Source organism: Gracilinanus agilis, chromosome 3, assembly GCF_016433145.1.
Source record: "Gracilinanus agilis isolate LMUSP501 chromosome 3, AgileGrace, whole genome shotgun sequence".
Lineage (NCBI taxonomy): Eukaryota > Metazoa > Chordata > Mammalia > Didelphimorphia > Didelphidae > Gracilinanus > Gracilinanus agilis.
Window position 1 is genome coordinate 311,698,595 of NC_058132.1, and position 15,022 is coordinate 311,713,616.

The following is a 15,022-nucleotide window of genomic DNA, read 5'->3' on the forward strand; positions in this document are numbered from 1 at the left end:
GTCTGCCAGCCAATATTTTGCCCTTTTGCTGTCCATATGTGTATACTTATCTACCTTAACCACTTTATACTCTTATCTTATAAATTTACCTATAACACTAAGCTAATAAACTATGCTTACCCCCAAAACTAAGAAACTAAGTCTCGCTTCTTTTTCTTCCAAGCTATCTCACACCCTTCCTGATTGTTCTGTGTTCCCCCCAAATATCCCTATCCTAACTTCTTAGTCTATAGCCTCTCCGAACAGTTTCAGTAAAGGTAACAGAGCAAGTTGGCTGGATCAAGGTTGGTGATCAAAATGGCCTGATCACCAAGATCACCAAGGCTAGTGCCTGTGGAGGTAGAAAGAGTGAAAGGGGAAAATGTAGATAAAGAGACAGATTCTTAACAAGCCTACCAGCCCTAAGAGCATTTTAAAATCTTAAATTATTATGTAACTCAAAAACCCACTTTTAAAACAATGTTATTTTGTGTTTATCTAAGGTGAGACTCAGGAAAAGGCTTAGTGGGTTTAAACAGTCTGTGACATAAGTAATGCCAGATTGTTCATAAGAAATGGTATAAAATACATTGTCCAGAAAACGTTATTGGAAAAGGGGATGGACTGGACACATATCCAGAACACAGAATGCCAAATGGATGACCTGAGTGGTAGGTAGGTAATATAAAAATTCAATCCAAGAAACACTTGCTAAGCCTCTACTTCATGTAAGCTGTGTTAGCTGTGAAGAAACTGTACTCCCAAGGATAGTTCAAATTCTACCAGAGGACTCAACATGTAAATAGATAAGTAAATTCAAGATTTTGAGATTAAGAACACTAACAATGAAGGTTTCAGCAAAGGCTTCTCAAATAAGAAACCTTGAAGATTCTCTTTTTTCCCCAAGTTTCTTTCAACATTTTATAATATAAAGGATGTGTTTAGTTTTCCTAAATAAGCTGATAATAGAATAGAAAGGGAAGTTATCTCAATAGCCTTTTTATTGTTGTTGTTGATTTAGTTCAGCTGTATCTGACTCTTTTCCTGGCAAACACACTGGAGTGGTTTGCCATTTCCTTCTCCAAGTCATTAAGGGTTAAGAGACTTGCCCAGTATCACAGAGCTAGTATGTGTCAGAGGCCAGATTTGATTCAAGTCTTTGTGACTCCAGGCCTGGTGTTTTATCCACTGTATCACCTCGATGCCCAACAGCCTGTTGGGGGAATATTCACCTTAATGAGATCATGAACCCACTAACCAATCAAGCATTTAAGTACTGACTATGTGGTCTGTTACTCTGGTTGAGATACAAGGGATGATTCAAAGACAAAAAATAGGTGTTGGAGAAAAGTTAATGAGTTTTCTTTCAGATATATGACTAAAAATTTTGTAAATGGAATTTTTTATTTCCTTTTATTGCTTTGGGGCTCAGGGGTATTCCTTCTACAACTTTTAGTTAACTGAAAGCCCATCTTCTTTTCATAGTAACCTCACTTGACCAAAACCTGCCACATGGGATCTGGAAATTTACTTATATATAGCTGTAAACATTCCTTAGATAAAAAGCTAGAGGAGGAATCTACTCCAATTTCTTGGTGATATGTAAATATTTACCCTCAATAAGCCTATTTGTGAATTCTCTAAATGTAGTTTAATTTGTAATCTTAGCTTACCTACAGTCTATGTAAATAGGTGTATTAGTGATGAGATTATGGCTCTAAGTTTGTTCAACCTTTTTAACACTGAAGGAAGCATTGGGTTAAAAACTACCTTTTCTTTAACTTTTATGGCCTAAGAGGTCTAGGTACAAGATTGTAATATGTAAAAGAACTATTATTGTCACTCTGATGTGATTTTGATATAGGAGACCTTGTTAGAATGGTTGTTCATTTTTTTGGGTCTGAAATCTGAACTTATGCTTAAGTATAATAATAAAACCTAAGTTTTCCCTCTGTGTTGGGGTAGATAAATTTCATCAACAGTTATATATCATATGAACTCAGAAAGGAGATATTTCTTCTATAACAATTTAGAGCTGGAAGAGACCTGAGATCAAGAACAACCCCTTCATTTTAAAGATGTGGAAACTCAGGCTCAGAGAAGCTAAATGACTTGTCTAGCATTATATAAGATAGGCCTTGTAGTGTTTTTTTTTTTTTTTAGTGTTTTCAACAAAATTATTTCTTTAATCTAAGAGCTTAAAATTTGTCTATTACTGGTCTATCCCCTTCCCCCAAGCATCTAAAAGATGTGTAATACAAGAACTCTAAATGTTCAAATACAATAAAATATTCCTAATTAAGCTCCTCTTAATTCAGAGTTCATGATAATTTGACAGCTAAGTAGCCATGATTCTTACTGCCTAAAAACTTTGTCAGAAACTTAACCTAGGACTTTTATTGTGGAGATAGATGTAACAGAGATTTTAAAATTTACTTTATTTTGCCTGTGTTCCTGTTTATAATTTGTTTAGGATATGCACTGGAAACCAACATCTCACTCAAAATAAGGGCAACATGGGTACATAATTTAGACATAAAGGGATATACCATAAAGGGGAGAATTGAATAGTTTATCTGTCAAATCTATAGACAAGGAAAGAATTTATTACCAAACAAAAGATTGAAAGCATTATAGAATGTAAAATGTATAATTTTGATCATGTTAAATTAAAAAGTATATGTACAAACAAAACCAATGGAACCAAGATTAGAAGAAAAGCAGAATCTGGGAAAAATTTTTTTTCATCAAGTATCTCTGATAAAAGATTTATTTCCCAAATATATAGAGAATTAAGTCAAATTTACAAAAAGTTAAGTCATTCTCCACTTGATAAATTGTCAAAGGATATGAACAGGTAATTTTCAGATGATGAAATCAAAGCTACAATCATATGAAAAGATGGTCTAAATCACTCTTGATTAGAGAAGTGCAAATTAAAAACTCTGAGGTACCACTTCATAACTATCAGATTGGTCAATATAACAGAAAAGGGAAGTGATAAATGTTGTAGGGGATATGGGAAAATTGGGACACTTAATGCATTGTTGGTGGAGTTGTGAATTGATCCAACCATTCTGGAGAGCAATTTGGAACTATGCCCAAAGAACTCTAAAACTGTGTATTCCCTTTGATCCAGTAGTACCACTACTAGGTCTGTATCACAAAGAGATTAAAAAAAAGGTGGAAAAGACCTATTTGTGCAAAAATATTTATTGCAGCTCTTTTTGTGATAGCAAAGAATTAGACATTTAGGGATTGTTCATCAACTAGGGAATGGCTACTTGTGATGGAATTGTGATGGAATACTATTATGCTTTGTTTGTTTGTTTGTTTTTTTTACCCTTAACTTCTGTCTATTGGTTCATAGGTGGAAGATTAGTAAGGGTGGGCAATGGGGGTCAAGTGATTTGCCCAGGGTCACACAGCTGGGAAGTGTCTGAGGCTGGATTTGAACCTAGGACCTTCCGTCTCTAGGCCTGGCTCTCAATCCACTGAGCTACCCAGCTGCCCCCCTACTATTATGCTTTAAGAAACAATGAGCAGGATGATTTCTGGAAAAACTTGGAAAGACATAAGCAGATACAAAATAAAGTGAGTAGAATCAGAAGAATGTTGTACACAGTTAACAGCAATATATTTTGATGAACTGTGAATGACCTAGTTATCCTCAGCAACAGTGAACCAAAGCAATCCCAGAGATTTGTGATGAGAAATACCATCTACCTCCAGAGAAAAAACAAACATATTTCTTTTTTTTTTGTTTCAGATCTCTTCCACAAAATGACTTATATGGAAAAATGATTTATATGATTACATGTAAAATTGCTTACTCTCTAAGGGAGGGGAAAGAGAGAGAGAGTAGAATTTGGGGAAAAAAAACCCTGAATACTAAAAAGTTATTTTTACATGTAATTGATAGGGAAAAATATACTCTGGAAGTGTTCAATTCCTTCCTTTAACATATTCTGTCCTTTCCATGAATTTCTTCTTTTATACCATTGAAGCCTTCTCATCCCTGGACTCTTCACAATGGAAGTACATTCCACCCCAGCTAACCTCTTCCTCTGTCTGGCTAGTTGTTCCCATGTTCTTATTATGCTTTTTAGCATATTTTCATCATTATCATTAGGCACTTTCAATGAGGATGAAAACAGCATCAAGGTCAATGATAAATTATTTAGCTTGAAAAGGCTACAAACCAAGTCTAAAGTAGAGGGGCACTGGTGCATGACTTTCTGTTCACAAATGATTATGCAATCAATATAGGTTCTGAGAGTGAGATGCAACAAAGCAAGGAATTATTCTCTGTTGTTTGTACTGATTTTAGTCTCACAATTAACACCATGAAAACAGAGGTTCTCTACTAGCCTGTACTGAATCATTTATACAAGGAACCACTGGTTATAGCAATTGGAGAAATTTTGAATGACATGAAGAGTTCACTTACCTTGGCAGTATACTTTCCAGGGATTTCCACATGGATGATGAGGTTGATGCACTGGTTGCCAAAGCTAGCTCAGTGTTTTGGAGACTCTAAAGGGAAGTGTGAAAGAGAAGAGGTATTAGGCTACTTACAAAACTGAAGGTCTACAAAGCCATTGTACTAATCTCATTGTTGTATGCCTATGAAACCTGAACAATATATAGTGCCAGAATAGGAAACTGAATCACTTCATTTGAAGATCCTGAAGATCATCTAGCAAGATGAACTACCTGACACAAGTCCTTTCTTGAGCTGAAATTCCAGAGATTGAAATTGATGGCCACTTTGGTCAAATGCCAAATGTAAATTTGCCTAAAAAACTATTTTATGGAGAACTCACATAAGATAAATGCTCACAAGCAGAGAAGAGATACAAGGGCACTCTTAAGGTCTCTATGAAGAACGTTAGTATCCATTGTGAGACATGGAAGACACCTACCATCCTGCAAGGCATGACTGACTGCATCAAAGAAGGCACCTTAACCCTACTCTGTGAGCAAAAAAAAAAAAAAAAAAGCACAATTGCAGTAGCTCAAAATAAAAAGTGAGATGGGAAAATTTAGGAATATCTCCTTCTTAAATGTTCATAGGGCTATTTGTGCCCCACCAGTTGCAGAGCCTTCCAAGTTCCTATTGGCCAGATTAACTATAATAGAACACATTGTACATGGATCCCTACATAGTGATGCTATTTTGGCCCTCTTCCAGTACAAAGGACAACAACGAATTCCCCCAAGATTCCCCATTTTGTGGAAATCACTCAAGCCAGGCATGCCTTCCTTCCTTTCCAGAATAAACTCTTGTCTCCAGACTTTGCTGCCATTTCCCCCTCACTGTCATCTGCTCCCTTTTATGAGTTGTTTACCCTTTTAGCTGTGGATTTTAAAAATATAATATAACATAACTATGATGTTTAAAATTGTAATAATGTAAGGTGTAATTGTTAGGAATCCCTGCCGAAGAGGCCCAAGGTTTTCATACCAGATCTCCGGACAATACTGATAAAGTTTGTGGAACAGACTACGCCCAAACAGATATTCTAATGAAGGTATCCTAAAGTGTTAAGATCGCTTCCCTCGAACAGCTGATATACAAATGAGCTCCTTCCTACCGGTAGTAGTAACCTTTTAAAAGGTCTGCTTACAGTCCCTTCAGCAGGCGCATGTATTCTAAGTGTTAGCTCTTCGAACATGGAATATCCTTCATCTTGCTTTTATTTCTATATCGAATTGCCTGGCACGTTGTCAGAACTTAAAAGATATTTGCTAATTTGGATGCTGTTCTTTAATCCTTATCTTAATTAGTATTTCCATTACATTATTAAAATAATAAACAAGCATAAAAGAAATATAGAATTTAGAATTCCTTTGAAAAATAACATTTTGAATTCAAATAGAAGTATTCCACTTCTTATGTTCATAATACGAAGAAACGCTATCATTGACTCCTGTCTAAAATAAGACCGAGTATTGCCTGTTTTTTCAAAAGCAATTGCAATAAGTACTAAGATTGCCACGAGTACCCTAGAAGCTTTCCTCTAAATCCACTGGTTCTTCCTCCTCCCCCTTTCCTAACATAGGACCATGTGCTTCGGGAGGGGAAGGAGTACACACTACAGGATATTCGAGGTCGTGCCTGTTCAGAATTCTTTCTTTCTCTGTTATCGCTTAGCATCTCCCCGCCCCTTAATTCGGAAAGAGGTCAAGGACGTGGCTAGCCACACAGCGGCCAGCAAGAATTATTTTTAGAACCCTGGGAAAGACCAGAGGACCAGCTATTGCTATCAGGCAGTGCGGGGGGCAGCGACTCGTCGTCCTCGACGCGCCGCGGGGTCAGTGAGGACCCCTGCGACAGGGGAGACGGACTCGTGGGAGGGAAAATCGGGAGTCGGAGTGGTCAGATTTCTATAGTTGCCTTAGAAACCTGGATTCTTTCTGTCTGTCCTTTAGCCTTCTGGGGACCAGTGTTACTACAGCCGCCAGCATTATGTCTGTGAGCGAGATCTTCATCGAGCTGCAAGGATTCCTGGCTGCTGAGCAGGACATTCGAGAGGCAAGGCTTCCCCCTTGTCTACTACCGGCCTCCTCCTCGTCTTTCCTAGTCCCTCCGTTCCCCCACCCTCCCCAACCTTTCTTTCTGGATCTTCTCTCCTCCCCGCTCCCGCCCGCGCTTCTCTTCTGCCTTTGGTCCTCTCAACCTCTTCGTTTCTGTTTTACCGCGGGCCTGTTTGTACCCCACCCTCCTCTGGCTTTTATTTCCTTTCTTCTTGGGGAAGTTTCCGCCCCCTTTTTCCATTCCTACCGCATACCCTGTGAAACGCCCCTTTTTTTCTCTACCTCATTTTTGAAAAAACCAAAACCCAAACCCTTACTTGCCTTCTTAGCATCTATACTGTGTGTTGGTTCAAAGGCAGAAGAGTGTTGAGGGCTAGGCAATGGGGATTAAGTGACTTGCCCAGGGTCACACAACTAGGAAATGCCTGATGTCAGATTAGAATTTAGGACTTCCTATCTGTAGGCCTGGCTTTCAATCCACTGAGCCTTGTAGCAGCATCCTCTACCTCATTTTTGTTATAGTAGTCCACCCGGTTCTGCACTTCATACAGGAAGAATTGGCAGATGTAGTTATTTATTCTAACTTCTTTATCCAAAACACCTGATTGTTACCAGAACTTTAAATTTGCACCTGCAGTGCCATAGCTCTGATCGTAGGAATAGAGATGGAAGAGTACATTATCATTTAGTCCAGTCTTCTAGTTTTATAGCTGAGGAAATTGAGGCCTAAAAAGGAATGATATGGCACGCCCGAGGTAACACCTAGTAAATAGAGCCAGCATTCAAACTGCATCTTTTGACGTCAAATCCATTGCTCTTTGTTCAACTCAGATTTAAAACTCCGGAGTCAAAACAAGGACGGGTACAGGGTGTTGGAGTTTTGGGGGGTTTGACCAAGAAAAACAGTTTGATTCCCACTCATTTGAACAGTCCAAGCCCTTGGAGAAATCTTGGTAGTGAGTGTCCTTAAAATTAGTTACATTGACACGGTATTAGTGGCAAAGATTTACAAAATATGGAAAGTATGTGAACTTTGTCTCTGGCTTGAATTAGGTCAGTAGAACCATATTTTACTTCTTTAATGCTCCTCTCCTCACACTGATTTAATTTAATTTTTAAAATTGTTCCTTGTTGATGGTAATAGGATTATTATAGTTTTGGGTATTGTGTGTGTGGCTTTGGTGGATTGTATAGTTAAAAATGGATGGAGAAAAGTGGAATTTTAAAAAATTGTGAGCTCTAGAGGATCTTTGGAATATATGCTTTAGTTTAATGGGAACAAGTGATGAACTGTTTGGTTTTCAGTTGAATGTAATCAGGTGGATAGTGTTTTTCTTTTAATTTTGAGTGGAAAGTGAAATGCTAAACCTTTATGAGTTTATGGTTATGATGGTAGAAATTATGTTGATTTTATTTCATAACTTAATCTTTCATTTTCCTCTCCTAGGAAATCCGGAAAGTTGTACAGAGTTTAGAGCAGACAGCCCGAGAAATTTTAACTTTGCTTCAAGGGGTTCATCAAGGTTCTGGATTTCAGGACAGTGAGTTCATATTTGTTTTGATATTGATATTAGAAGTCAACACTTCTACATCATCTGAATCTTTTGCCAGTCATACACGTGTAGACCTTTGTATCTTCTATGTAAAATATCCATTTTGCTTTTAAGGAACATTTTTACCAACTAGAGGAATAAATTGCTATTTATTTTTTAGGTTCATTGAATCCTAAGTTTGGTTTGTATCTAAATTATCAATATTTGTATAATATAATTATTTAAAATGCTGTGATAAAATTCCACTAAATATGTGACTGTAGCATTTGAGAATTATAATTTCGTTTTTTTGTTTTATAGTGTCTCTAGTTGAATGTGCTGCATTATAAACTAGAAGTGGCAACTAGTGCTCAGCTCTATGAATCAGAATTAAGTTTGTGTCAAAGTCAAACTGAAAATCCTGAAGTATATCATGAATATGGTTGAAGTATAGTTTCATAAAAAGTTACTGTAATAGTTTTATTTGCATTTGCCATTGACATAACCATTGTCTCATTGAAGAAAAGGGTTGACTAAACATGCCCTTCAGATATGTCAATAATTATATAGGAACTAAAAACAGTCTTAGTATACTAATGGCTCATTAAGATTATGAAAATATCGAAAGACAATTTGCATGCTTCTGAGGAAAATTTTAGTCTTTTCATCAAATATTTTTCTCAAGCTTTATTTCTACTTTTTTTTAAACCCCTACTTTCCATCTTAGAATCAATACTGTGTATTGTTTCCAAAGAAAGGGTTAAACTGTGGGGATTGAGGAACTTGCCCAGTCACACATTGAGGAAGTGTCTCTGGCTATATTTGAACCATGACCTCTTCTCTTTAGGCCTGGTTCTCAATCCACTGAGCCATCTAGCTGCCCTCTCACTTCTATCTTAAAAATTTTTTTTCTTTTGTTTTGGATTTATACTAGTTTTTTTAAATTTTTGTTTCTAAATTGGTTAATCAATGTCGCTTTGAAAATCAAAGTTATCATTTTTAGATTCAGTCGAGGAAACAGAAATGTCTGTTACTCTGGTTCTGAAGCAAAAAATATGTTGCTTTGTTTCCAGGTACTTTACATATGGAGACAATATTAGGCTAGAACCTTATGTGCTATTCAGTCTTGCCTTCATTTCTTAATTTTGATCATCTTTTTATGATCAGTTCCAAAGAAATGTCTGAAAGCTCGAGAACATTTTGACACAGTAAAAACACAGCTAACATCTCTGAAGACCAAGTTCCCTGCTGAACAGTATTACAGGTTTGTGAGAGAATTAATGTGTTTTGTAGAAAGCCAAAGTAGAAGAGAATGCCTCTTTGACATTATTAATTAGCTATACTTCTGCAGCACTGTGTGGAGGGTTCAGGTGAGTGTTAGGGGGGACCAGGGGGCCCTATTATATTTGAATTGTAAGTTTTTAAGAAATAATTAAGGTTTTCATCTTAAAGGTCCTCCCTCTCCCCTCCTTTTTTTTTTGTGCCAGAGCTTGGTGACAGTCAAAATTTTGTAATTAAGCTGTTTTCAGTTTTCATTTCTTTCTAAGATAGACATAAATTTCACAAAATTTTAGAACAGTGAGAGATAATTTGGATATTCTAGTTAAAACTTATTTTTTAGGTAAGAAAGGTTGAGACCAAGAGAAATTTGTTTACTTGTCTGAATTTACAAGACACAGCTATGATAGCCAAGACCAGAAATCAGTTCTCCAAACTTTTTTTTTTTTTTTAAGCAAACATTTCTAGTTTGGCTACTAGTTTGGGAATGTTGAGCAAGAAGATACCTTGAGGTAGTTACTGAGTTTTTTTATTCAACTAGTTAAGTTTAAGTATGTGCTTAATTTCATTGCAGATTTCATGAACATTGGCGGTTTGTATTGCAGCGCTTGGTCTTCCTGGCAGCATTTGTTGTGTATTTGGAAACAGAAACACTTGTGACTCGAGAAGCAGTTACAGAAATACTTGGCAGTAAGTTTGTTCTTAAATTAATAATGACCTATATAGGGGCAGCTAGGTAGCACAGTGGGTAGAGTGCCAGGCCTGGAGTCAAATTTGGCTTTAGACATTTCCTACCTATGTGACCTTTGGCAAATTACTTAAATCCAACAGCCTAGCCCTTACTGCTCTTTTCTCTTAGAATTAGTATTAAGTATTGATATAGACAGAAGGTAAGGGTTTTAAAAAAAAATTGATCTATATAATTTGGGATGACAGTCATTTTTTTTTTTTGGTACAAAGGGACTATTGGATTATAGGTTTAGAAGCTAGAAAGTACCTTACCAGTCATCTGGTCCAAACCTTTTATTTTAAGAAAGGAACTTGTGCTTTGTAAATGGAAAACAATTATACGGAAATACATATGTATTCAAGGAAGGGTATCTAAATAGTATTTTATTTTTTTTTTAGGAAGAAAGAAAAGTTGGACATGATCTCACATCTTGAGAAAAACCAATAGTAAATAAGATTATGGAAAACTTTGGGAAACTAAAAAAATTTAGCATGTTGATAGCTGATGTGAGGGACATTTTAAAAAACTTTTTTTTATGAACAAAAATTCTCTTTTGTCTCCCCACCCTTGTCTTTTGTGGGGGTTAGGGAGGGACAGGGGAGAAAAACCTCTTGTATTAAATGTGCCTAGCCAGGCAAAACATTCCCTCATTGTTCAAAAAACTTATTCTGCACCCTGAGTCCATCACATCTTGGCCCATCACACGTTTCATCTTGAATTTTTGGAATAGTTGGGGATCACTGGGTTGATTAGAGTTCTCAAGTCTTTCAGAGTTGCTTGTCTTTAGAACATTGTTACTGTCAAAGTGTTCTTCAGGTTCTATTCACTTCACTATGCATTAGTGCATACAAGTCTTCCCAAGTTTTTCTGAAACTGTCCCTTTCATAATTTCTTATTTCATAGTAATACTCCATTACATTCATGTGTTATAATTTGTAAAGTCATTCTCCAGTTGATGAGTACTATTTGAGAAGGACGTTTTGAATCTCTTATATTGGATTCAAATTAGATTCAGATTGTAACCTTAGTTTACTGTGACATTTTTAGTTGAACCAGATCGAGAAAGAGGATTTCATTTGGACATTGAAGACTATCTCTCTGGTGTGTTAATTCTTGCTAGTGAACTGGTAAGAGACTATTAATTTGTCTTTTTTTAAAAAATGTGCTTTTTGAACTATTAAGGGATAAAGTCAGTAAAGCATTAATGTTGTTGGCATATTTGTTAAGCCTTCTATCATCCAATAAATGTTTATGAAGCACCTACATTTCTAAGCCATCAATGAATAATTATTGAGTGCTGATTGTATGCAAATACTATGCCAGATGTTTTCAGAGATGCATATAATATCTATTATATGTATATATAATATCTATAATAACATATAATAATGCCTTCAAGTAGCATGTAATCTATCTCATGAACATATGACAAGCACAAGGTAGTATTTGAGATCCATATGAATGTTAAAGTAAAGAAGATACTCTAAGATGTTTTCCTTTCTTAAGATACAACCTGATGATAGGGAAAGATTAAATGCATGAAATACTGTTGCAAGATAGGATGTCATCAAATGTACCTTATATGGTAAAGACTGTCAATGTGATAGTTCAGAAAAGAAGATAGTATAAATTGAAGTTATTGGAAAAGTTTCTTGTAGAAGGAGAATCTTAGACACATAGTAAGATGGGTTTGAAAAGGATTTGTTTGAAGACTATTACATTTTTAATGTTGAATTTTTAAAGTCATCTTTATTGCTTTTGTATGATAAAAGCAGTAATGAAAATAACATTATTTCAACATTTACAATAATTCTTTTTGTTAGATAGTGAAAATATATTAATTCTGATTGTATTAGTGGGGAAATTGGTGCTTAGAGAAGTTATGACTTGCCCCAAAAGTCACATAGCTGATAAATATTAGAGGTAGGCCCTGATAGTTTTCTGAATATGCTTTTTCCATACTGTTATGTATATGTCATTATGAGCTACTTTGAAGACTTAATAGGTGCTATTCATCTTTTAACTAGATTTGTGAAAACAGCTGAACTTTTGAGGTCTTTATTTTCATTTGCCTTATATGGTAGGATAAATGAGTTTTAACAGTAAGCCTGGTATACATATAATTCAGCAATACTTTATTGGAAGACAGATTAGGTCTAGTTGGAGAAATCTTAGGTGTTTAATAAGCTTTAGCAAGTCTTAAGTAGGCTGAAAAAAGGGGCAGCTAGGTGGTGCCATGGATAATGTACTGGGCTTGGAGTCAGGACAATCTGAGTTCAAATTTGTCTTTTGACCCTTATAGCTTTGTGACTCTGGGCAAGTCACTTAACCCTGTTTGCTCCAGTCTCCTCATTTGTAAAATGAGCTGGAGAAGGAAATGACAAACCATTCTAGAATATTTGCCAAGAAAACTCCAAATGGGATCTTACTTTAAATGTATTACTTCAGTTGAGAATCTGTACTAATTAGATTTACTTAATAGTATGTAGTTAGAGGTAGAATTTGATTTGAAATGCCTAGGTCTTTTTTTTTTTAAGTTGTCTTTCAAATCAAGTAATGCTAAAAGGTAGCATTTCAATAATGTTTTGCAATTTTTTCCCCTCATCTGTATACAGTCTCGCCTGTCAGTTAACAGTGTCACTGCTGGGGACTATGCCCGTCCTCTTCATATCTCTACATTCATCAATGAGCTAGATTCTGGCTTCCGACTTCTCAACTTAAAAAATGATTCGCTGAGAAAACGCTATGATGGCCTGAAGTATGATGTGAAAAAAGTAGAAGAAGTGGTCTACGACTTGTCAATCCGAGGTTTCAATAAGGAAGCAGCAGCCGCTTGTACAGAGAAATAGATTTTCCTTGTTATTGGCCTTGTTTACTTCCAGTGGTTGCCAGTAAAGGGGTGGGAACTTTAATATCCCTCTCCTGTGGTAGTTTAGAAGCTGCAAATGCTTAAAAACTTCTCTTTATTTTCTTACCAGTTGCATGGTACAGGTATAAGAAATGAAACACTTTTTTAAGAAAAAAAAAAAAAGCCTTCAGAAGGATAGAATTCCCTTTCTTGTTGCAGTGAACTTATTCTATAATTCAGTGTATTTCAGTTCTGCCAACAGTAGTAACTGCCAACTTCTCAGTAAAAATAGTTCACATGTTTATCCTGACTTCCTTGACATAATTGTGTTGAGTGCTTGGTGTCTTGCTTGTATATTTTTCCTTCTGTGATAATTCCTACTCTTTACATATCCCAAAAGGCAGACTAGTCGTGCCTAGATCTGGTATGAACTTATAAATAGACAATTAAAAATAATTTTTGTAAAATTAAAATATATGAAAAATGCTTTCTGGTTAAATAATGTTTTTGTTAATTTAAGAAGTCCTGTGAATGAATTGAGTGTCAAAGTTTTATAGGGGAGGCATTTCTCAAATATTCTTAATAATGTTTGTAAAAATGATGAAGATTTGCTTTGCTTAATCAATCTAAAAATTATTTTGGGAGGTGAAATATCTATTTGGACTTAAGTTTTTGGTGAATTTTTCTTTTTCTATTATCAGGCTCAGACAAAAATTTAGTGTTTAAAAGCCACTGCTTTTTGATGCTAGAATGATTCACTTTGAGAACTATTACCATAAAAACAATCTATACTTAGGTCATGGTCACATGCTTTGTGGGATTTATACCTAGATGACAAACCACATTTCTAGAAGCCAGAAAAATAGCTTGGGCTGGAGGCATACAACCATCATAGGAGTTATTATTTTTTTAAACCCTTACCTTCTGTCTTACTATCAGTTCTAAGAAAGAAGATCAGCAAGGACTAGATGAACCCAGGTCCAGATGTAGTGCTTTTCACTGTGCTACTTAGCTGCCCTTGTGAGTTATTTTTTAGAAATGTCCCGCATTCTACATATTTATATTATATAAATGAGAACTTGGCAGTTTGTACCTTGGGTAAAAGAAAAGCATTCTCTTAATTTTGTGGGGCATGACACCAGAATATTCTTCATCTGCTATTCACAGAAGTAATGAATACTATTAAGACTGTAACTTTAGTGCTTAGAACTAGTTGAAGGAAAGTTGCCATTCTTGACACTTGTAATACAAAGTAGTTACTGACCTTGATGTTGAATACTAGTCATTTATTCTGTTTGTAACATAGAGCATATTTTACATAATTAAAATTAAGAATTTTGGCCTTTATGCTAAGGAAAATAGAAACAGTGACACAAGTTATTACACAGATTAATTTGTAAACTGTTGACAGCACATATAAATTAATTACAGACTATTGATACTAGTGAATTTCAAGTGATAATCATTGAGAAAAATTTTCCAAGTATTCTTTTTAAAGAGTAGGCTATGGAAAGGCCTCTTTTAAGAGCTCAGGCACTGAAAGGTGCTCAGGTAGATGAACCAAGGCATTTAAAAATAATGCCACTTTCTGACCTGAAAAGAAGACTTCATTTAGATGATCTAAAGCAGATAGTAAGTTTGATGTCATTTTTTTTCTTTTTAAGTGTTGTTTCTGCTTGAGAATGTTAAAAGTTCTATGGGAAGGTTGTGGATTATGATTCTGAATGGAAAAAAACATTTAAAGGGGAGAAGAAAGATAAGTTGATTTTGAATGTGTATTTTGTTTATTTGTTGAGCTGTATACTGTTGCTGTCATATGAGAAATAAAATTTGTTTTTATTATTTGTAGTGGTAATAAGTAATGTGATACCATTATAGGTAGAAAAAAACTTGCTTTCTATTTGCTGGAGATACAAAAGGATATGGTTCAAATGTGTACAAGTGAAATATGCTGTGAAAGATACAATACTGGTCATAAGACAGATTAACATCATCTAAGAGTTTTTAATATAAAGCAGAGGTTCCCAAACGTTTTTGGCCTACTGCCCCCTTTCCAGAAAAAATATTACTTAGCCCGCTGGAAATTAATTTTTAAAAAAATTTTAATAGCAATTA

The 15,022-nt window shown here is 35.4% G+C and overlaps 1 protein-coding gene across 1 annotated transcript; it reads left to right on the forward strand.

Moving 5' to 3' along the window:
- The first annotated feature begins 6,249 nt into the window (after positions 1-6,249).
- TSN (translin) lies at positions 6,250-14,751 on the forward strand. The gene is made up of 7 exons (XM_044666643.1): positions 6,250-6,296; positions 6,415-6,517; positions 7,967-8,060; positions 9,219-9,315; positions 9,904-10,019; positions 11,107-11,186; positions 12,675-14,751. Exons 2-7 carry the CDS (start codon positions 6,452-6,454, stop codon positions 12,906-12,908), a joined length of 687 nt encoding a protein of 228 aa, XP_044522578.1. The 5' UTR covers positions 6,250-6,296; positions 6,415-6,451; the 3' UTR covers positions 12,909-14,751.
- The last annotated feature ends 271 nt before the right edge of the window (positions 14,752-15,022 follow it).

Excerpts from the sequence above, each read along its gene's own strand:
- TSN (XM_044666643.1), top strand. The coding sequence starts at position 6,452 with ATGTCTGTGAGCGAGATCTTCATCGAGCTGCAAGGATTCCTGGCTGCT. Across the intron at positions 8,061-9,218 it reads AGGTTCTGGATTTCAGGACA|TTCCAAAGAAATGTCTGAAA; the intron begins GTGAGTTCATAT and ends TTTTATGATCAG. Across the intron at positions 10,020-11,106 it reads AGTTACAGAAATACTTGGCA|TTGAACCAGATCGAGAAAGA; the intron begins GTAAGTTTGTTC and ends TGACATTTTTAG.